Raw genomic sequence first — 21,405 nt, forward strand, 5'->3', positions numbered from 1 at the left:
ATTTAAGTGTAAGAATGGCTGTGATGGATATAAACACACAAAACCTCATTAAGTGCCAAAAGCTAATTCAGTGTGTGTTTGCATGAGAAGCAATCTATAAGAGCAGCATACCAGTACTAAGAACTTGCACCAACATAACTTTTAGGGCATGTCCATTACAAAGCTTTATTATTGATGTAGTACAGTAATTTTCAGCCAAAAAAAAAAAAAAAAAAAAAAATCATGGTTGAACAGATTTTCAGTCTTAACTCCTAACATACCATATTTGGGTCTTTGGGACCATGTTCTCAAGAGATCCCATGCGTAAAATGCTCCGCTTTCTACACCAGTAGATACAATTTTTATCCACTTACAGAGAGCACAATTCATACAAATATAATGTAACATTTGAAAGGAGCATGTTCACATCTGTAACATTGCTCAAAAGATTAAGCTTGAAATACAAGTGGACCACAAAAGAGCAGCCATTTGATTAGTGCATTCAACAGAACTTCATTAGAAGAAACTATAATATACTAGCATTCTTCAAGACTAAAACTTACTTAAAAATAGAAGTAACAAGCATTAAAAAAAAATTATGCAATTAAAAAATAAAACGGCATGAAAAATTAATAACAAAAAGTAGTGAACTGGCATTTCCAGAATGCAGAGAACAGTCCAGTGGCCTTACACTAGAGGATAGCTGGCAGATGTCGCAATGCCACAATGGTTCTGTCGGTCTTTAGCCATGTAGATATAACCTTTGTCACCCCATTTCTCGGTCCAGCTAAAAGATACAGAAGTTAAAATTAATAAAAGAAGAGAGAATCATTAAAATGCCTCCAGAAGCAAGTCATACCTGTTTTTTACAATCCAGTATCTCTTTCCAGCAACATCAGCACCTTCATAACCATAACCAACTACCAGAACTCCATGGTCAAGTTCTTCACTGCTGCACTCCCTTTCATAATAGATGCCTACAGTACAAAGTTAGAAACAAGTAGGAGATGTTTAGTCTTTGAAGCCATGTAGTTTTGTGATAGTGCATAGGTTTTCGCATAATTAAAAAAAAAAAAAAAAAAAAAAAAAAAAAGGAAAATTAGACCATTAACAACTCTAGGATAATCACTCACCAGACTGATAGAACTGGAAGGATTCATGTGCAGCATCAATAGCAACAGCTACAGGACCCACAGCAGCAACAGCCCTCATTAAAGCATGTTCTTTACCACTGGGAATGTCCACAAAACCAGTGTCATTAGCTGCATTATAACGAGGGTCATAGCGGCATGGTTGACCATCCTGCATTAAAAAAAATATACATAAAGTAATTACAGAATATTCTGAGACATCCACAACTAGTACAAGTCAGAAAGAGAAAACCACGGATTCTTACCGTTCCAAGGTAGGGATAGGACTCCTCTGTATCTAGCCCATTGTTGTCCTGAACATACTGGAAAGCCTGGTCCATGAGGCCTCCATCACAGCCTTGATTGCCTTCTGGCCTAGAACAGTCCATCAAGTTTTGTTCACTCAGAGAAACCAGCTTTCCAGTTTTACGGAACAGCTGACCCTCCAATGCACCTGTTGAACTGAAAGCCCAGCAAGAGCCACAGCGTTTCTAGGACCACAAAACAAGACTTTGTTAGCAAACTACAAAGTAACTTGCAGACTTTAAAAAAAAAAAACAAAAAAAAAAACCCACAGATATACATAAACATAAGCTCCAGGAAATAGTTTGATGAACTGCTTACTTGGTCTTTGATAGGAGTAACATAACCCTTCTCTCTCCAGTCAACCTGCTGAGGGGCTTCAAAAAAGCTGGGTTCCATGAACAATGAGCCTTTTGATTTTTGACTGGGGTCATGATTGTAACCATTCATCGACTGTCTGAACTCCTCATTTGTCTAAGAGGGAAAATGCAAAAAACGGTTTAATAAAACAGCCCTATACATTTATCAAGTAATCAAAACTCCAATTTACAGTAGATCAGTTTAGATGTTGTAAACAGGAGGAAAAAACTATTTACCATATCGCCAAATTGGTTCATGCCCAATCGAAAAGTGTGTTTGCCCACAGAGTGCTCAATGTTGTGCAACTCAATTTTCCTCAAGTTCTTCTCCCACACCAGTCTTCTCCAGCCCTCTTCTTTCTAAGGAAGAAAGCGGGCCATTAAAGCTCTGCACAGAGACCATTAAGACTGCATGAATCTTATGTTCATCTACGGACTCTGCTACCCACCTCGTGATAGTTTTTTCCATGCCAGCTCTTCCAGAGCTGCCAGTGATCGTCTAACTGCCGGTTTAAGCTCGGAGCAGCAAACGCTGCACTCAAGCATAGCGTGAGGAGCGAGGCAATCATCATCCTGCCTGGAAGACTGACAGGAAAACAAGATACATTTGTAAGGAATGTGGCAAAGCACACCGACTGCAGCAGTAAATATCCTAAACGATTACGCAGATGTGCCTCGGTGCGCAAATTACGCTAAAAAGAAAACCTGAATATGTACAAAGCCACATAATACGACGTTTAATAAAACGTTCATCATTTGGAAGTTTTATTAGCCTATAAAACATCCAAGCAGTTTGTTTTTAACTTAAGTTTAAAAATCGATTTCGCAAAGGCAAGTTATCCTCTAGAGAAACCCACGTAAACAATTTGAGCACCGTGTGCACAAGAACAAAAAACTAAACCGGCATTTATGTAATAAACTCACCTTCAACCAACGAACAAAATTATTAACCGTCATTATTTACAACTGAGAGGGTTTTAAAGCACGTTTGATCAAAAAAAGCGGCCTCTCATTGGCTGACGGTGATGATGCTCCAAGTGTTCTTAGCCAATCAAGTCAAGAAAGAATCTCATCTGCTCATGTGATCCAGTATCTCAATATTGATCACTTGCAACTATTTTTTTGCTTGTTTGTTGACATGTACACATTGTAACAAGAATAAAAATTACTAACGAAAACGATATTCCTTTTTTTAAAATAGTCTATAGCATACGAGGGGAACTTAGTTTCATTTGATTAGGTGGTGTGAAAATAATTGAGATTCAATTAAAATAATCAATCATTAAAAAAAAAATTTAAATGATGGTTATTGGAAATTATGCAATAATTTGTTCACCAGGATTCTGTGCTTTTCTCTGTTCTATGTTGATTTTTATTTTAATTTGTGCTTGTCACGATCATGACATTTAGTGTGTGCCTGACAAATGCAACATGCTCAGGCAGAAAATAATCAAAGTGAAAACGCTTATTAGGCCCTAAAGAAAATGCCCTAACTAAGCATTTTGAAGCACATCGAGTGGCTTGTATTTTGTATGATTCACTATGCTAAATGTAGCAGACTCAGTATTTCTTAGCGTTGGCTTGGTCTTTCATTTGCAGACAACGCATGTGAAATCATTTTCACACAAATTGTATTTTAAGTTTAAACCTTGTTGTTGTATAGTAGCATAAGTTGCCTTCAATGCAAAAAAATTTGTTGATTCAGAAATGTCTGTTAATGCAGGGGTTCTTCTGAAACTCTATTTATCTGCCTTTTCCGTTACAAGTACATTTTAATACCTAAATGAATAATATATAATAGACTTGATTGTTTTTATTTAGTCAATATATCACTACTGTTATACAAGTGCTAGTCTCTAAGAATGACAGGCTTTATTGATATAAAATGAAATATCACTTAAACAATTTAAAACAAACCTTTGATGGCTAATATTTCTAGCTTACAGCATAAGCAGGGAAAAAGAGAAAAGAAAACCGTGGTTTGACTTTTGATAAGTAAAACCATTGGTTAGACCCTAAAAGACAGCATGACGCTTCACTTTGCATCACATATAATAAGTTTAAGATGTGGCTTTGTGCAAAAGCTCTTTATTTTGTATGTTTGCATTTTTGAAGTGGAAGCAGTGACATGTTATCATGAATCCAGTCAATCGGCAGTGATGTCTTCAGAATCTGAGAGGAATCAGAACAATTGATCAAACCAGTGGAAATCAGACTTTAAACAATGCAACAAAAAAAGAGACTGCTCCTCCTGCTGACGAGCTGTTTAATCTAGAAAGATCACTCAGAAGTCAGGAAGTGACTTTTCTTGTGGTTAACTGATGATAACTGTCCAAATGCAACTGGTCACAAAAGTAGAAACGTCTGCAAAGTTACTAATGACATTATTGCTAATAATGCTTTTGGAAGAGGTCATGTTTACAAAAATCCATAGAGATATATTTATATGCATTACTTGTGTAGAATCATTCTGTCACTGCCATCATCCGAGTATTGCAAGTTGATAGGACCAAAAGATTTTTTGCACTTTCTGCAGTTTACAGTGATCAAACGCTTCAGGCAACAAAGATGATTATCACAGTGCTTTTGCTTTTGACTGAGGCCAGATCAGCCATTACAACACAACTGCCCATAAACATGTTATCATCCTAATATATAACACAAATAAAGACAACATGCCAGACAAAATTTTTTACTATATTACAAAATAAAATGTATACAAAAATAAAGACTAAATGTTTAAAAGCTAGAAAAAAAACTTATGAGTGTATATACATGGCATTATTGTTATTGTCATTAAAAATGATCTTCAGGAAATCCAATAATACCCATAGTGTGGAAGGTTAAGTGATATTTAGGTAATTGAAGTCTTCTTCATTCTGTGAGCTTATGCTCTCATTGGGTTGCTTCTTATTTTTCAGCTGACTGCCAGGAGGTCCTCCGTGATCCAACGCAAGGCTGCTTTTTCTCTTCTAGAAGAAGAGATATCGGTCAGATTAAACATTTAGTGAAACGTTACACCTGATGTTACTACCACACATTTACAGAAGACATTCCAAAGCTTTTTTACTAAGTGCGTGACACACACATCAGTCTTTATTCATTAAAGATAAAAGAATATCTTTGGAATCATTCACTAAACTCATTCACATGCTGTTGTGCTAAATTCAGAAGGTTCTGTTTTGTTCTTCAGAATGTGGATGATTTGGGGATTTTTACCTTATAGCAAACCACTCCAGTGACGATTCCACATAACACTATTAAACCTATGCTGCAACCCGCGGAGATTATCATGATGGGCAAGTCACCTGTAAATAGATTAACGCAATGTTATTTTATTTTTTTTATTATTATTGCAAAAAATTTAAGGTATAAACAAACATCACTACATTTATATTCAAATTATTCAGTTACAGTTAAAACAAACTATACGCACACAAAAAAAATTCAAACATATATTCACAGACGACACTACAAAAAAGTATCGCATGATGTTTGTCAAAAATTTTGAATGCGTTTGGTTTGTATGTTTTTTTTTTTAAAAGACAGAGTTACTATGACCCCTTGTACTTGATTCTGAATGTTAAATGATAGGTATTGGTGTGACAATAAAATGGTTATTTTCCATACAAATCTAAATTATCTGTAATAACACTATGCCAGGTGTTATGTCTTATAAAATGAATATTCTCACCATTTTCTGTTGCTTTCTCTAGCTTATTTGTTCCTTGAAGACTCCCATCTGGGAAAGTAGTGAGTTCATAACAGTAAGTCCCAAAGTCGCTCTCTTGTATTTTATCCAGTATAATGTTGTAGTTCGATTTTATGGAAAGACGCCCAGCATAGTTGTTGTCAAATATAGTAAGCCCATGGATGGGGCTGTACACAAAAACCTTCTCATCTGGACACTTTTTCCATACAGCTAGGGTTACTTTCATGTCTGCTTTAACCTTAAAGTTAAGCGACGCACTCCCACCCAACAGAGCTCTTATCACTTCTTCATCTGTCAAGACCCCTGAGAAAAAAACAGACAAAGAAGGGCAAATAAAAAAAAACACGTAATTGTCCAAACAACAATTTATATGATTTAAGGAGTTTATTTTCAGTTTGATGAGTATATTATTTTATAATGTGTGAAGTAGTATATGTAAATGTTTATTTGTAGCTGCTTTTGAACTTGTATTATCTCCTCTTGTATCTAAATCAGTTTCCTTAAATACATATATATATATATAATTTATAATAAATATATATATAATTTATTTATTTTTTCCTCGAGAAATTCATTAAAGCAAGGATGCATTGACCAAAGTTGAAGAAGAAGAAGAATCCTGGAAAAAGTTTTTACATATTCAACATATTCATCGCCACAATTGTATTATATAATAATAAAAATATATAACAATAATATATAATAATAAAAATCTTTCTTGAGCAACAAGATCAGCATTCAGCTTTGCCATTGAAGGAATAAATTACTTTTAAAAAGAAGGCAGTTTTTTATTATGTAATAATATTTTTCAATATCATTGCATTATAATATGCATTATATATGTAAGTATATTATTGATTATTAAAAACTGCAGCTATGGAGAGCGTTAGAGACTTCTTTCAAAATTCTGAACAGTACCATATAAAAAAGTATATCCTGCGTGCGTGTGTGTCGCATGTTCTCTCACACATACCTGTTATAAGAGTTAAAAAGAATATCAACAGATGGATCCAGTGCTGTACAGACAAAAGAAAAGAAGTTTGTCCGGTTCTCATGGTGTCTTGTGCTAAACAGGATGTGTGATGCAGTTTGATACAATTCTCAACAGAGACAGGCAGTAACCACAAAGACAACCCTGATGCCTCTGTACTACATAAGGTGGGGGCAGGGTGTCAGTAAATTACATCAATAATACGTATGTATATATATATATATATATATATATATATATATATATATATATATATATATATATATATATATACATAACAATACATATGTTTAATGTAAAGGTCCGTCACATCCAAGATCTATATAATGGAGCAGGTGTGACTTTCGTTCATACTATGTTGTTTTTAAAGTAGTCAGATTTTAAATCTTCGACACTCTTTTGTGCACTGCAATTAGTTTAAATAAAAAATTAAGTTGTACGTCGCTTAGATTAATATTTTTTAATTACAATAATAAATATTACAATAAAAATACTTTGTTGGACTTTCACTTTATTTGCATTTTTGTAGGAGGAAGTTGTTGTTTTTTTCTTTGAATCTACATTGTGGTTACACAGAGGCAAGAGGCCGGCTTTGCCCTAAAAACACTTCCTGTCTTTTTCGGCTGCAAAGGTCACTCACGACCCTTTCACAGTAATCAACACAACGACTCTCACTAAAGTGAGTGGAAGTCTATTTATTGTTTGTAAATGTATTTTTACACATGAAATTTCATTCAAGATGACAATACATAACTGTAAAGTGCACCTCATCATAACAAACGGGTCATAACTGCCTTTGATTTTGTACTGTTCTCTGAGGGTCAACTTATAATGTTGTCAATATTATAAGTAGAAACATCATCATATAGAAATAATATGCTATTTCCTCCTCATTAGAATATTCTCTTTGGATAGTAAACTCAGAATTAAATGCCCATTGCTATAATTGACTAACACTTGTGTATATTTTTTGTGTTTTGTTTTGATTTTTTAAACTTACAAAATGTTTTTATAGCCCAATGACTTCTTACTATATAAAAAAGATATATAATTTTGATATCTCCATTCATGACCCCTTTAACTGCTGTTAATTGAGCAGTGAACACAGAAACCTGCAGATACAGAAGTCTACAACATCATTTGTCCTGAGAGAGAGCACACTACAAAAGTAGTAGCATATTTACAATTACATGGATTATGAATTTGGTGTAAAATGTAATGTTTTGGTCTATTAGCATTTCAGAGTACCGGCTATATCTTATACTTGTCGTTAACAGCATACACACACTTGATTGCTACCCGGATTGCAAAGTTGCCCACTGTCTGGTCATTTAATGATCACGTTTCAGTAATAGGGTTTGGTTATTTAAGCAATAAAGTTGCAGACTTCATGAGTAGAGTTTTGTTAGATTTCATAAAACATTGCTGTGGTCATATATCACGTTGAACCCAATTCGATATCTCCCTACAGAGACAACCACTGGAATAAAAATCTAAAAAAATACTAAAACATAGGTATTTAATTGATCGGTTTAAGCTGACTACAGAATACAACCAGTGCAAACAAGGTAAATGTGTCATTCAATTCAATCAATTCTTAACCAGACACTTTAAAGGGTTGTTTAAAGGGTTAGTTCACCCCAACATAAAAAAATATTTATTTATTACTATCTGACCCTCCATAGACAGCAACATAATTGAAATCTTCCCAGGTCCAGTAACACAGGGGACACGAATGGTTGAGTAAATTGTGTTATTTATGTTTTATTTGCGCAAAAAAAGTATTCCCGTAGTGTCAAAAACTGAAGTTGAGCCACTGACGTCACATGACTTTTTTACTGATGTATGTCCTAACTCTATGTTTCTGGACCTGGAACATTTCAGTTGTATTGCTGTGTATGGAGTGTGAGATAGTTCTTAGATTTGTGTTCCTAACATGAACTAAGGTCTTACAGGTTTGGAACGACATGAGGGTGAGTAATGATTGACAGAATTTTCATTTTGGGGTGAACTAACATATCGCATGATTACAGTTAAAATACCGCCCAGGATCGCAACTGTAGTCACGTCATTGATTCACACCATGTCCGTGAAGGTGAAAGGGGAACAGTTCTCATCCGTGTTCATCGTGAGGAACTGAATCCAGTTCTGGAGAAAACCTTGCGAATAGACGCCAGTCTCCACAACCAGCCCACAGAAGCGCCGTCTGCCAGTTTTGTTGCGCAAAGCGATCTGAGCTTCGCGTTCTGTTACATTGTAACTGACATTGATGATCTGAAGGATGAACAGGTGGAGCAGACCGCCTGTTATGATAACACTGTACCACACACATGTAAAGCACAGGGCTGTGCTACACACACAAACACACAGAAATGCGTTACATTAGGCTGAAACACACTGTGCATGTTTTCTATTAAATAAGAGTAACGGATAATGTACCTGTATTGGTTGTAGACTCCAGGGCAGTATAACATGGCTGTGAACAGACTCTGTCTTGGACATATACTCTGTAAGACCAAACTGATCCCGTAGGACGAAGTCAGCAGGAAGAGAAGGAGCGTCAAAATGAACTGCCTGTGATTGGTTTGACCAACACAGCTGTTTATCCTGTCATGAAAAGTCACATACATACAAAGACACAAAAAGCAGCCATATAAACACACATACAGAAATTCTCATTCAAACTATGGACCAGTTACAGAATTGTCTATCTTTTTGGTATGGCTTTATTGAGAACGTTCATGGCATGTTCATATTTTTATTTGTGCCTGTGTGTGTGTGTGTTGAGGTAGCATGGAGACAGATTGGCCTGGTGAGAGCTCCCTTTACTGTGCTGAAAGCTGCGTTCCTGTGGCCTTTGCACATGTCTCACCAGCCTGCCTGCACCGGTGACGTCTTTTGGGAATCAGCTTGAACATATGTGTGTGTCTGATGGGGTTGGGAATGCATGCATACAAGTGTGAAAAGATCAGAAAACAAATCAAATGACTGGCACGAGCATCATATTAATCAATACATTTTGGCATTGTTAAACTAATTCTGCATGTCAGTAAAGTAAAGCGCTAACAACAAAACTAAAATTAAGATTTTAAATAACAGAAAATATATCCAGTTGACTGATTACAAACATGACGAACATCTGAAATTACAGAGCAATGGTAAGTCTGTAAAGCTGAGATGGCTAAAATGTGAACTTGTGATATAAATGAAAGCAATTTGAATTTTTTTTAAATTGATCACAAGTGACAAGGACTTTTTTAACATTTTCTATTTCTAACAAATGCTGTTTTTTAAAATGAGAATTTTAGTTTGAGCACCAGATATATATAAGTAATCTTTAGCATATTGTAATGAATACAAGGAAACAAATACAATTTGAAATATATTTTAAAAAAGAACAGTTATATAACAGTTATATCAATTGTAATAATCTCTCCAAATATTGTATTTTTGTTATTATTATTGTTTCCTGTATTTTTTTTTTTTTAAATGCAGCCTTGGTAAACATAAGATACCTGTTTCAAAAACAATGTTCCATTCACTTATATACTTATATATAATAAAGTGCTCATACTCGAAATGTAAAGAAGAATGAACGAGACACCCACCAAACACAATGGTGGTCCATTCGAAGGACACAAGCTCCACAGATCCTACAGTGCCCTGCCCTTGGTGGCCGCACCAATTGGCAAACAGGACATAACTTCTTCTTCCCTTCCTTTTCTCCATTTGACTGGATGATTCCATTGCTGGGGGCAGAGTCTCCAGGTATGTTTGTGCTCCGATTGGTTGCAGAGATACTGCTAACTCCCTGAGCTAATGATTTGACAAAGCCTGGTCCTTGTTTGGTGCGCACAAGGGAGATAAGCGTCAACATCATGCCTGTTGTCGCAGTAACCAGCTGCAGATTACTAACGTCTCCTCTGGGAACGATCTCAGTAAGGAAAAGGTAGTACATGTAGGCAAGGGAGAAAAGTGCCAAGCTAAGGAAAAACAATGTGCGTCTTTTCCTTCTGTGAGTCACATAGTAATACCAAAGCACCAGCCCTGGTAGGGCAGTTAGGACTACAATTCCCAACACACAGTTAATTGCTGCCACTCGCAATAAGCCGGGAATTAATACCATTGGAGGCAAGACCGAGATTTCCAATCGAAGGGGTCCTATGGCACAACATGGCAAACCCAAACGATCAGCCATACGAGAGACGAAACGAGAGAAGATGTCTGGCTTGTCCCGCTCTCCTCTGAGCAATCTAATGAGAAGCAGTGACAGACGAATACAGAGGATTTCACTGAAATGAGCTAAACAAGTTACACACCTTTATGTTATCACTGACTGTAAGCTGAAAATGATAAAAGTTTTTAAAAGGAGCACTTTTACAGTGTAATTGTAAAAGTTACTTTTACAATTACAGACATAATACAAATAAAAGAATATAACTGCAGACTAAATGTCATGTTTTTAGACACGTATTTAAATTAAATGACAATGTAATAATAGTTTAAATCTTAAATGCAGTTAGATAAATTATTCTGATTTAATCCAGTCAAGCAGGGCTTAAGTATATCTTTATATTAGACCCTTGACCACAAAACCAAGTTTATTTGCATGTCCCGTGAAGAGATTTTGTAATTTTCCTACTGTAAATATAGGAAAACTTGATTTTTTTTGTAATATGCATTGCTAATGACTTCATTTGAAAAGGAGACTTTCTGAATAGTTTTTTTTTGCACCAAAGATTCCAGATTTTCAAATAGTTTTATGCAAATATTGTCCTATCCTAACAAATCATGCATCAATTGACGGCATACATTACTTATTCAGCTTTCAGAGTATGCATAAATGTCAATTTCAAAAACGTTTCTCTGATGACTGCTTAATGTACTAGCCAATAGTCATTTCCATTGAAACTACATTTAAATATATTGAAATAAGTGTGCACTTTTGTGTACATTACAGATATGATGATAAAAGACTTTTAAAACATGATTTTAATTTAATAATAAAGTACACTTTTTAAAATGTTTTACTCTCGTTGAGTACACTTAACTGGCCATGTTTTTACTTAAGAATGAAAGTAAAAATGTTTACATACGTATAGGATATTCAAATCCATTACCCCTTACACAAGGAACTCCACAGATATAAATAAAAGGAGTTTGGACCGGCGCAAAGGTGAGTAAATGCACAAAACGAATTCCTAGAATAATTTCAGTAAGATACACTTTAAAAAGCTTGTAATGTAATGACAAACTTCCTCTTAACTGCTAGACCTCTGACCTTTCACAGGCATCATCAAGTTCTTCACAGTCGCAGCAGCAGTACTCTCTTTGCTGGTCAATGTCTCCACAGCAGCACAGAGGGTCATCTGGTTCTGGCGGCTTGAAGCGTTCTCGCTTCATCTCTTTATGTCAGAGACAACCTGCTCCCACTGTGAAATCAAGCGTTCTTTAGATCACAGCTGAGTGGAAAGGGTTAATTCACCGTCTGTAGTTGACAGAACAGATGACTGCAGATTTCTTGTTCAGCTTCTTTGCTGGTCATCTGCTGCTCTCTACACAGAAGCTTCATGTAAAAATCATGCGTTGCACTGTCTAGAAAAAAAAAAGCACAAAATCGAAAAATAATGATTTCCAACACCATACTCTCCTTTTTGTCGATGTCAGTTGTTATTAGACAATTCACAATGAGCAATTCACAGACTTATAACAAAGATTTATTTTAGCAGGTGGATTGAACCTAATTTATTTATATATATATATATATTATACATACATATATACATATATATTATACATATTATATAAGAAAAGAAATACCAAAATGTTAAAAGGAAGTTTTAGGTCACAAAGGAAAAACACTAGGGATCTGACACTGGCACAGAGATATAGGAGTACATGCTATAACATAAATAATCTACATGGAGTCTATCAAAGCAGAAAATATTCATGTCTGAATCCGTTCTTTGTATCTTGAATTAAGGCCATTTCGTGTCTCATGTGGATCCCGTAATTGGGCCATCAAAAAACCTTTCCCTGAGAGGCCGTTCTCCATCACAGTTGTCGGATAGAGAAAATAATTGAGTGGCATGTGTTTGACATGTTCTAAATTACATTTGTTCCCTGGAGTAAACGAAAGCTTTGCCCTTGAGTGTGCTGTGATTTAAAATTAACCCTACGCTGGGTTATCAGAAATGACGATTATCATTTCTGAAGACCACTTAAAACATGCATCAACAATCATTTTAATGTAAAACTTTTTAAAATGATCTTAACATCCGTTACCTATGGTTCAACAGCCTCAACACAGGTGGAAGCGCATCCCAGGAAGAGGCTGCATCAAGTCCTAATTGGTTCCTCATCTTCTTTGATGCACTTTTAGCGGTGTGGTTAAATAAGTCACTCCAGCTTTTTTTTTATTAGCCGTAATATGTCAAAATGCCATGCACAGAAATCCAGCTGAAGTTTTCCCGTTATTCCATTTATTCCCTGTTAAATGGACGCTTCCCGTAAAAGAGCGCAGATGGAAGTCCAGGCGCGTCTTCGTTTCATTTAAAGAACGAAAGCGAAATATACTTCAAAAAAAATTATACATCATTCGTTTGCTCCTTAAAATACCTCCAATAAACAGAAAGGCGCGTCCTTGTAGGGTTTATCATCATGCTATGAGGTGCAGCCCCTGAAGACTCTCAGGACTGTCCGGAAGGCAGTGATAGATAACTCTGCGCGCTAACGCTCCGCGCTCTCAAGCGTTCTGAGAGGGCAGGCGCGTCAGATGATCTGTTTACAAGCGTTGTTACCGATTAGGGCTGGGTGGCGGCGATGAAAAAGGAAGCTGGCAGGTGTTACCGTGACAGCGACAACGTGAAGCAACGCGGAGAGATAGCTGCGCGCATACCGCGCATACCCGGCGGGCCAGACACTGGGTCACAGTCGCCTTTTCACCTTAACTTTTAACCCTTCTGTTGTGTTCCCGTCCATTTTAACCCGTTTTTAGTACAGAATGATCTATCAATACCGTTTTGTTATTGTCAAGTATTGTGTGACAAACATAATGAAAGTCAATTTAAGCCTAATTATTATTTTTAACATCTCTATTAAATATGAACCAGTCAAGACATTTCACCTTTGACCGTTCGTTGTAGTCATAAATATTTTAAATGTATTGTTTCTTTTATTTATATTATTTAGCTTAAACGACATTTTGGTAACACTTTATTTTAGGGTGTCCTTGTTACAAGTTACATGTACTTACTATTATAATAACAATAAATTATGCATAATTATATAAACCAAACCATAACGAACCATATAGTAATTAATATTACCCAGTAGTTACACTGTCAAAAGGACACCACAATTTAAGTGTAAGCTCATTTCTTCTAAGGGAGCCGTTTTGGGGTTTATTAGGGAGAGACTGTAAAGTGCATTGTCTCCGTAAAGAAAAACCACTACAGCACTTATGCAAACATCTGCAGTGCAACAACAACATTTCATAAATATATTATGATTTATAATTACTATTTTGTTACGTAGTATTGTGTTTCATTATAGTTTCAGATTATTAGGGCTCAAATCCCAACAAAATATAACTGTCGTACATAAACCACGGAATATGAATGGGCATAATATCTCTGCTACAAACTTTCTAGAAACAGTGGCATTTCATTTTAGCTTTCCTCAAGCAGAATCACAAATGCCCGTAGACCAGGTGTGCTGCTGCTCATCCAGCACGATTCTTGCAAGTCAGCCATTAAAAATTTCCTTCCTTCCAGTGGTCAGCAGGTGCTACATGATGGTGGTCCCTCGTGTAGTTTATATGGTTGCAGACCACCTGGAGTCCCCAAAATACTAGGTTACTGCCAAGTCTTGACTGACGCTGCATGCATGTCATCAGATCAATTACGGTGCTCATAAATCCCTTCACCCCAAACTTGGTTGTGTGTGCACTCAGCAGTTGACGCCTTCATCTTTAGTGGCCATATTTGGAGGTCAGGGTCAAACTTTGGTCACAGCAGAGATGATATATGACCTCCTCATGATAGTTGGGACAGATGTGAATCTGTTTGATGTGACCACACCCTCAGAGATCAGGTTTCTTGTAGGTGCTGACCTGAACCCACAGGAGGACACAATGTTCCCTTATAAAACCAGTGCAGGTTCTTGCTACTGCAAAGCACATAGGCACCTGTCAAAAACAAATGACCCCGGCACCAAAGTTTAATGATTACAGAAATGGATTAAATACGCACGTAAAGGGTTACACCAAATTTTGTCATTAATCATTTACCCCCAATGGAAAGATGCAAATGAAAGCATAAATGCACATACAAGGGTATCTTTCCATTGCATCAGAACTGCGAACGTTATGTGCGTCCACCGGATTTCTTTTGTTTCCTTCTGTTCTGAACCACTGATGGCAGATGGAGCATTCAGACGATGTCTTTCATAATTTTCTGCACCTTAACTGTGGAAATTGTTTGGCGGTCAATGTGATAGTCATTTAAAATTGTGTTCTGAAGACAAACAAAGCTTTCTGGAACTAAATTTTCATTTTTGGGTGGAGTAATCTATTAATAAAACAGACTCAAGCCCCGGCTTTATATTAACAAAAAGGAAAAGTCTGTATGTGCAGGACATTTTTTTTCTAAATTAAATGGAGGTGTTTGACTTTCAGTTCATTTAATAGTATAAACACCAGTCACGATTAGCAACTCTCAAGTGTCAAAGATCTGTCAAAAAATGTAACAGGTGTTCCTCTACTATGACCTTGTCCTTTGGGGCAAAAGAAAGTAAACATATTACACAAGCAAAACAAGAAGAATTTATCCCTTCTAACCGGTCTTTATAATCTGCTGATTTGGGGACCCATTTCCCCAGTAGGCACACTCAGGTGTGCTTGTTGTGAGTATTTCATTTTCGAATACAATTAATCACAGAACTTGTTTAATTATACAATGAAATGCGAAGAAAAAAGGCAACCACACGCATACACACTTAACCTTTCTGACTCAACGGCCCGTATTGTGTTACACTCAAGATCTGTGAGTAAATGATGAGGGAATGTTCATTTTTGGATGAACTGTCCCTTTAAAGACAGCCATAATCAACTTAACAAAACATTAGTGTGTAAAAATATCTTGCAGCACACTGGCTCTGGAGTCTTATCTCGGCTCTGTCATGATAGTGCAGCTCTTACTGTAATGTCTTACAGTAATGCAGTTGGTATTGAGCTTCTATGTAGTGAAGACTAAAAGTGAACCGGAATTAACTGGAGGAGTGTGTTAAAAGCCTGCATATGATTAGCACTCACACACACGGCAGCCGACCTTTAGGCTTAATGCACTTGGTCTAATGCAGTCTGTCTGTCTAATGCATCTATGGGTGTAGCCTGTTGTCTTTCTCTGTCTGACGGAGATGACATAATGATCCGGAAACTCGGTTTATCCATAACCGTTATGCATTTTATGTCTGATAGAGAGCGAGGAAGAGAGACAAATTGCTCGTGCCTATTTTTGCAGAGTCTGCTTTATTTGCTCTACACACACTCTGTAATAAAATCATGAGCAAGCTGGACAGTTTGAAAGTGGCACAGACAAACAGAGAGAGCAGGGCATGACATAGGAGCCTTTGTAATGATGACCTGTAAAACAAATGGAAAAAGTTACACAGCTACTCACCAAATATCATTTCACAAGTGTACATTAGCCCATCTAGATATCCTACTCGGTGTTCATCTGTTCATCTTCCTTTCTTTTACAGTACAGCTGAGTTTCAGGGTATATAACAACATCTACTGCAATTCTCAACACAACAGACCACATCCATTTGTCATCATGTAATCTTCCTCTAATAGACTATGTGGACACTTTGCAGACTCTGGAGGGCTCACATTGCTCTTGTGGGAGATTTTAAGCCAGAATCTAGAGAACTGTATAAATATCCTTTGACAGAAGCCACTTAATTTAGTTACTCCACATAATGGAGGGCGATTATGAACAATGACAGAATATTGATATGAGATATAGACAGATGTTTTGATAGATAGATAGATAGATAGATAGATAGATAGATAGATAGATAGATAGATAGATAGATAGATAGTTCTACATGTATATTATAACAATTTAATATATTTTACATTTTTATTTGTAACTGTTATTTAATTACAGTTGCATTTATTTTGTAATTAATTAATTAATTCTGTTACATACTACGCCATACTACAACACTACTGACAAATGCTTAGTATAGTATACTTACACAAGCGTTCTAGTACCTACAAAAGAACTGTAGGGTGTTCTTGATACTTTTGGGCTTACTCTTGACTTAGTAGAGCTACTTACTGACTCCTTGAGTGCGTTGCGACATGAATAAATTATGCAATTGCTTTGTTAAAAATATTTTTTAAAAATGCATCAACGTACTCAAAAGCTTCTCAATGTGTTTAAAAAATCACTAATAGCATGAAAAATACATTAGCTAATGATTTAATTAGAAGATAGGGTACCTTTTATTACTTTCCTTCTCCTAAAATCAAATAAGTCATGATTTCATAATGCATTGCTTTATCAATAGGAAACAATTATAATAATGACATAAATTCAGTTCAACTACTCACTATAACGATGAGTAAGAAAAGTATTTAGGCAAATCTATATGCATTTATGAAGTCAGCTTATGTGATGTTCTCTCAGATATTTCAGTTGTACTGAACATTCAACATTCAGGATGACTTCGGGACATGGGTGAATTTAACTAGTGAAAGATAACGGCAGACATGGAGGAAATGAGTGAAAAAGCAATTAAGAATTGACCCAGCTCAAAAACTCTTATTCTTTTCTTCTTTTTCTGTTGTTAAGTTGCACATATTAGCGCACTGCTGCCTCTCACTGGTTTATTAATGTCATTTGTTTCTTTGTGGCTACTTGAATATTTTAAAGCAATAGTTAACAAGATACAAAATTCACCCAAAATAAAAATTCTTTCATCATTTCCTCACCCCCAAGTAGTTCCAAACCTGTATGAATTTCTTTGTTCTGCAGAACACAAAAGATAATGGTGACCAAAAACAGCCTGATTGCAATTTGTTTTTTTACAAAATATATTCCTTGGTTCCGTAGCACAAAAAAATTAAGTAAGTAATTAGTTTTATTTGACTTGAAATGAGCTGTAACGTAATAGAGCCTAGTAAGTATTAAGTAAAGTACTAAGTAAAGATAAATAATTCTATGTAAGGTAAACTACTGGATTTAACAGTGCTGTAAAACAATGCAATGTAGTGCAAAATACAGTACATTGTGCCCTGTTTGTAACAGAGAATGTTTTTTACAGTGTAGATAGACAGATAGATATGCAGGATAATACTGTGTGGGTGAAAAGGGACTAAAGCGCGCGTGTGTGTGTGTGTGTGTGTGTGTGTGATGTAGGAGGGGGAGATAAAGTGAAGCTCTGTCAGCTCAGTGTCAGAGTGTGACACTTCTATGAGACAGAAATGGCTTTCCTCAGTTTCTTAACTTTTAGAAACTTACTTAGTCACCTTTTCCACTCTGCCCTCACAGGTAAGATTATATCCGTCTCTTAGCATTAAGCTTTCTCATTTTTCTGTGTGCTACTAACGTACCTCGACAAATTAACAAGGAAACTCATACAAATGAGCAGACTTTATAGTCTCCCTCCTTCTTCGGGTAATCATATCTACAAATATTACAATTCAACAGACCTTCATAAACAGACACGAACATCAAGGGGTAACCTTATAGCTTGTGGTCATACATTTTTTATTTTAAACACACTGTATGTCATCACCTATTAACAAGCATTTTGCTCTCATTGGACTCTCAGTGCACATCTGTTAACTAGAAACCCTGCTAAATGGTCATCAAACCAACTTTTACTGTCTGCTTCACAGTAAATAATTCCACATGCTGTTGGAAGCAGCATTTTCTGAGACATTAATGAGAAGATATGAAGTATGAGAGAGGAACATCTAATTACTCATATCAGTTTAACATTTTTTTTGACTTCACTGAGTTACATGCCGCTCTTATCAATTCTGTTAGTTGATCATTCGTTCTTGTTTTAGAAAATCTGTGGCATTCATTCTGTACCGACTACTAGACTACTGTTGACCGAATAAAGTAATGGTCGAAGGATTTACACTCCATGCAGGACTTTTGACACTTTAATCCTCGCGACTTTTGAGTCTCTAATTTTAGTAAAGGGACTTACTGTGACCATAACACTGCCATAAGCTACTGTATTTATAGCATTGGTGTTGCTACATAAGTATGTATATGTGTGAATTTCTCTTGATTGGTTAAAATGTTGACTGGTCGCCAAGTTCTGCTTTAAGTATGCATGTTAATTTATGAGACCTATGCTTTTACATATAATCATTGCACTCATCATTGTTTTATTTACAGGTGGGCTTCTTTTTCTTTGTCTACTTGTAAATATGACCGTTATCGCCAGTCCCTCTCAAACATCTCTGACCATGCTCATCACATCCACAGCAGAACCGTTATCTTCTCTGCCTGCTGATGGTCCTCCTGGCTCACATTTACAACAGCCTCCAAAGGCAAAAGCTGTGGAAGGGGAGGATGTGGTGTTTCCTTGTTTCTTAAAGCTGGATGTGGATGAAGAACAGACTGTGGAGAAGGTGAGGTGGTATGTGCAGAGTTTGGAGGGAAGGAAGAGGGTTCTACAAGGCAACGAGACGGTGGAGGATGAGTTTGATGGCCGTGTGTTCTTGTCCGGTGATCTGTCTGAGGGAGATCTGTCCATGACACTGAGGAATGTTTCGGTGGAGGATCAAGGCCTGTATTTGTGTGACTTCATATCAACACGCTCAACTATTCTTCAGGGAGGCGGGACCAAACTCAGCATCCGCAAAGGCCTGGGTGAGGGAGGATGAGCGGTGCAAAGATATAAGAGTAAAAAACAATGTTCAGATACATACATGTTTATCCTTTCTTATCTTTTATCTTTTAAACAGTATATATATATATATTACTGTTCAAAGCAGATTTACTACATTAACTAAAACAACTAAAACTAAAAGTAAAAGATAAAGAAATAAAAAGAAATTAAAGATGTCATTAATTAAAATCCCATAATTACTTTTACTTCGGCTAATGGGCATGTCTCATTTTTGTTTGCTGAAATATCCTAACATAAAACAGAAACAAAATGTTTGAAAAGTATAGAAATTCTTACAAAAAACACACACTACAAAACTGGTAAACTTTATAATCCAAATGAATTTAAAAAAAAAATAAAAATAGCCAATAGCCATAGTAATATTCTAAAATAACTAAAATAATGTTATTTACCATTATTAACCATGAAAATATAGTAAAGAACCAGAACTAGATAAAAAAAAGTCTATATATCTGTTATGGCCAATGAAATTAAAATAATAAAATAGAAAAAGAATTACATATATACTGTATAATATATGTGTGTGCGCGCATGTGTGTATATATGTGTGAGCGTGTACACAGTAATATAATAAATGTTATTATTTATATAAAATAATAATAATATTTTATGAATAAAAATTATAATGAAAAAAGTTTAGGCATCACAAGAATATAATGCAGCATGAAACTTCTTTTAACCGTGTTATTAAATTATGTTGGCAATGTTAAAGATTAACTGGAAAAGCAGTCTGAATAAATGTGAAATCTGAAATATTTTGTTAGGTAGCCAATTACATTCATCTGAGACAATGAAAGATTATAGCTTTTTCTTCAAATCCGCTCAGGTGTGATTGAAGAGTCTGTGGGCACTATAATTGGCATAGTTGTGGCAGTTGTTGGCGTGGCAGCGGGGCTGGTTGCTGTGATACTGACTCAGTTCAAGGACAAACTCAACTGCCTGCAGAAATGACACACGAGAGACAGCCCTGGAGCTTGGAGGTTAAAAGTGCGGGGAGGATACGGTAAAGGCCAAAGGTAAACAAGCAGCTCACACTGCCAAGGACGGACCGCGGTGCATGAAAGAATGACTTAACCGAACCGTGAGGCATTTTTCTCACCCCATATTCTGAATCATAATATATACGATTACATAGACAAATAGATCTGGTGACTCTCCTCGAACACATACACTCCCTATCAGATCTAATAATGACGAAAAAGAGCAGCTGAGATGGGAACTGTCGAGGTTTTGTAAGCTTGCCCCGATGAGCATGCATTTCCTTTGTATTCTCATTTCTATCTGAATTCTACATTAATAGTTTCTGTGAGGATTCATGTTTTCTTTCATCCAGTCTGCCGTGTATTTATTTTTAACAATTTTGTATGACTTATTATATAGCTGATGCAACCTTCAGTTCATTGCTCCAACAGTGTCGAAAACCATCCCATGCAAAATCATATTTGCATACTTTTTTCTTTTTATTGATCTGTATGCGTGCACGTTTTCAGTATTGCAAGTCTTTCTTTTAATAGCATCTTAACAACATACGATAGATGCTATTTAGTAGACACTGATGTAAGTCCTTTGCATACCTCAAGTGGAGCAGATGGACTGTTGAGTGGATAGAATGTTTAGGAGAGGCCGTTATGAAGTTATATCAATCAGAAACTGATCCTGTATCAGCACTCAACACTGAATATATTTCCTCTCAAGAGAGCCCTGATCTCAACACTCACGCTGTGCTTCAGTATTCTGTTTTGATTAAAGAACCTAATTGCAAAGTTCTTCATTTTCACCTACATGCCTTTTGTAAGACCCAGCAGGGCCTTCGCCTCAGAAATAGCCGGTTGTGAACTGGTTTGTGATTGTGTGATTTCGTCCCACGGGCTTAGGTTTGTTTACTGTGAAAATCACCATCTCTCCTTCTGACACAAATAAACTAGTTTTATTATTCAAAGTGTCTCTGGTGACTTCTCTGTCTCATGTAACTACACGAGTAACCACAGC

At 36.2% G+C, this 21,405-nt stretch overlaps 4 protein-coding genes across 5 annotated transcripts; 1 reads left to right on the top strand and 3 right to left on the bottom strand.

Annotated features, from left to right (window-relative positions):
* Positions 1-149: 149 nt before the first annotated feature.
* ctsll (cathepsin L, like) lies at positions 150-2,783 on the bottom strand. Its single transcript, XM_043238338.1, has 8 exons — positions 2,696-2,783; positions 2,221-2,356; positions 2,009-2,131; positions 1,734-1,886; positions 1,376-1,600; positions 1,113-1,281; positions 839-956; positions 150-766 (listed from the first exon to the last, which is right to left on the bottom strand). The coding sequence occupies exons 2-8, from the start codon at positions 2,341-2,343 to the stop codon at positions 667-669; spliced, it is 1,011 nt and encodes a 336-aa protein (XP_043094273.1). The 5' UTR covers positions 2,344-2,356; positions 2,696-2,783; the 3' UTR covers positions 150-666.
* A 1,056-nt stretch (positions 2,784-3,839) lies between these two features.
* Positions 3,840-6,592, bottom strand: LOC122344793. 2 transcript variants are annotated; one of them, XM_043238365.1, is made up of 5 exons: positions 6,457-6,592; positions 5,466-5,786; positions 4,991-5,079; positions 4,600-4,743; positions 3,840-3,943 (listed from the first exon to the last, which is right to left on the bottom strand). In XM_043238365.1, exons 1-4 carry the CDS (start codon positions 6,536-6,538, stop codon positions 4,615-4,617), a joined length of 621 nt encoding a protein of 206 aa, XP_043094300.1. In that variant the 5' UTR covers positions 6,539-6,592; the 3' UTR covers positions 3,840-3,943; positions 4,600-4,614. The 2 variants fall into 2 exon arrangements, with proteins under 2 accessions (XP_043094300.1, XP_043094299.1); XM_043238364.1 differs by having other exon boundaries at positions 3,840-4,743.
* Positions 6,593-7,149: 557 nt separating this feature from the next.
* Positions 7,150-13,272, bottom strand: zdhhc23a (zinc finger DHHC-type palmitoyltransferase 23a). Its single transcript, XM_043240653.1, has 5 exons — positions 12,760-13,272; positions 11,756-12,069; positions 10,083-10,727; positions 8,914-9,081; positions 7,150-8,824 (listed from the first exon to the last, which is right to left on the bottom strand). Exons 2-5 carry the CDS (start codon positions 11,875-11,877, stop codon positions 8,551-8,553), a joined length of 1,209 nt encoding a protein of 402 aa, XP_043096588.1. The 5' UTR covers positions 11,878-12,069; positions 12,760-13,272; the 3' UTR covers positions 7,150-8,550.
* A 4,659-nt stretch (positions 13,273-17,931) lies between these two features.
* si:ch211-137i24.12 (Immunoglobulin superfamily member) lies at positions 17,932-21,355 on the top strand. The gene is made up of 3 exons (XM_043238679.1): positions 17,932-18,035; positions 18,900-19,376; positions 20,243-21,355. Exons 1-3 carry the CDS (start codon positions 17,969-17,971, stop codon positions 20,365-20,367), a joined length of 669 nt encoding a protein of 222 aa, XP_043094614.1. The 5' UTR covers positions 17,932-17,968; the 3' UTR covers positions 20,368-21,355.
* The last annotated feature ends 50 nt before the right edge of the window (positions 21,356-21,405 follow it).

Source organism: Puntigrus tetrazona, chromosome 5 (genome assembly GCF_018831695.1).
Source record: "Puntigrus tetrazona isolate hp1 chromosome 5, ASM1883169v1, whole genome shotgun sequence".
NCBI lineage: Eukaryota > Metazoa > Chordata > Actinopteri > Cypriniformes > Cyprinidae > Puntigrus > Puntigrus tetrazona.

Excerpts from the sequence above, each read along its gene's own strand:
- si:ch211-137i24.12 (XM_043238679.1), top strand. The coding sequence starts at position 17,969 with ATGGCTTTCCTCAGTTTCTTAACTTTTAGAAACTTACTTAGTCACCTT. Across the intron at positions 18,036-18,899 it reads TTTCCACTCTGCCCTCACAG|GTGGGCTTCTTTTTCTTTGT; the intron begins GTAAGATTATAT and ends TTTTATTTACAG. Across the intron at positions 19,377-20,242 it reads CAGCATCCGCAAAGGCCTGG|GTGTGATTGAAGAGTCTGTG; the intron begins GTGAGGGAGGAT and ends AAATCCGCTCAG.
- ctsll (XM_043238338.1), bottom strand. The coding sequence starts at position 2,343 with ATGATGATTGCCTCGCTCCTCACGCTATGCTTGAGTGCAGCGTTTGCT. Across the intron at positions 1,887-2,008 it reads TGAACCAATTTGGCGATATG|ACAAATGAGGAGTTCAGACA; the intron begins GTAAATAGTTTT and ends TTTCCCTCTTAG. Across the intron at positions 1,601-1,733 it reads TTACTCCTATCAAAGACCAA|AAACGCTGTGGCTCTTGCTG; the intron begins GTAAGCAGTTCA and ends TTGTGGTCCTAG.
- LOC122344793 (XM_043238365.1), bottom strand. The coding sequence starts at position 6,538 with ATGAGAACCGGACAAACTTCTTTTCTTTTGTCTGTACAGCACTGGATC. Across the intron at positions 5,080-5,465 it reads AGAGAAAGCAACAGAAAATG|GTGACTTGCCCATCATGATA; the intron begins GTGAGAATATTC and ends ATCTATTTACAG. Across the intron at positions 4,744-4,990 it reads CTGGAGTGGTTTGCTATAAG|AAGAGAAAAAGCAGCCTTGC; the intron begins GTAAAAATCCCC and ends CTCTTCTTCTAG.
- zdhhc23a (XM_043240653.1), bottom strand. The coding sequence starts at position 11,877 with ATGAAGCGAGAACGCTTCAAGCCGCCAGAACCAGATGACCCTCTGTGC. Across the intron at positions 9,082-10,082 it reads ATGGACCACCATTGTGTTTG|GATAAACAGCTGTGTTGGTC; the intron begins GTGGGTGTCTCG and ends TTTTCATGACAG. Across the intron at positions 8,825-8,913 it reads GGAGTCTACAACCAATACAG|CACAGCCCTGTGCTTTACAT; the intron begins GTACATTATCCG and ends TTGTGTGTGTAG.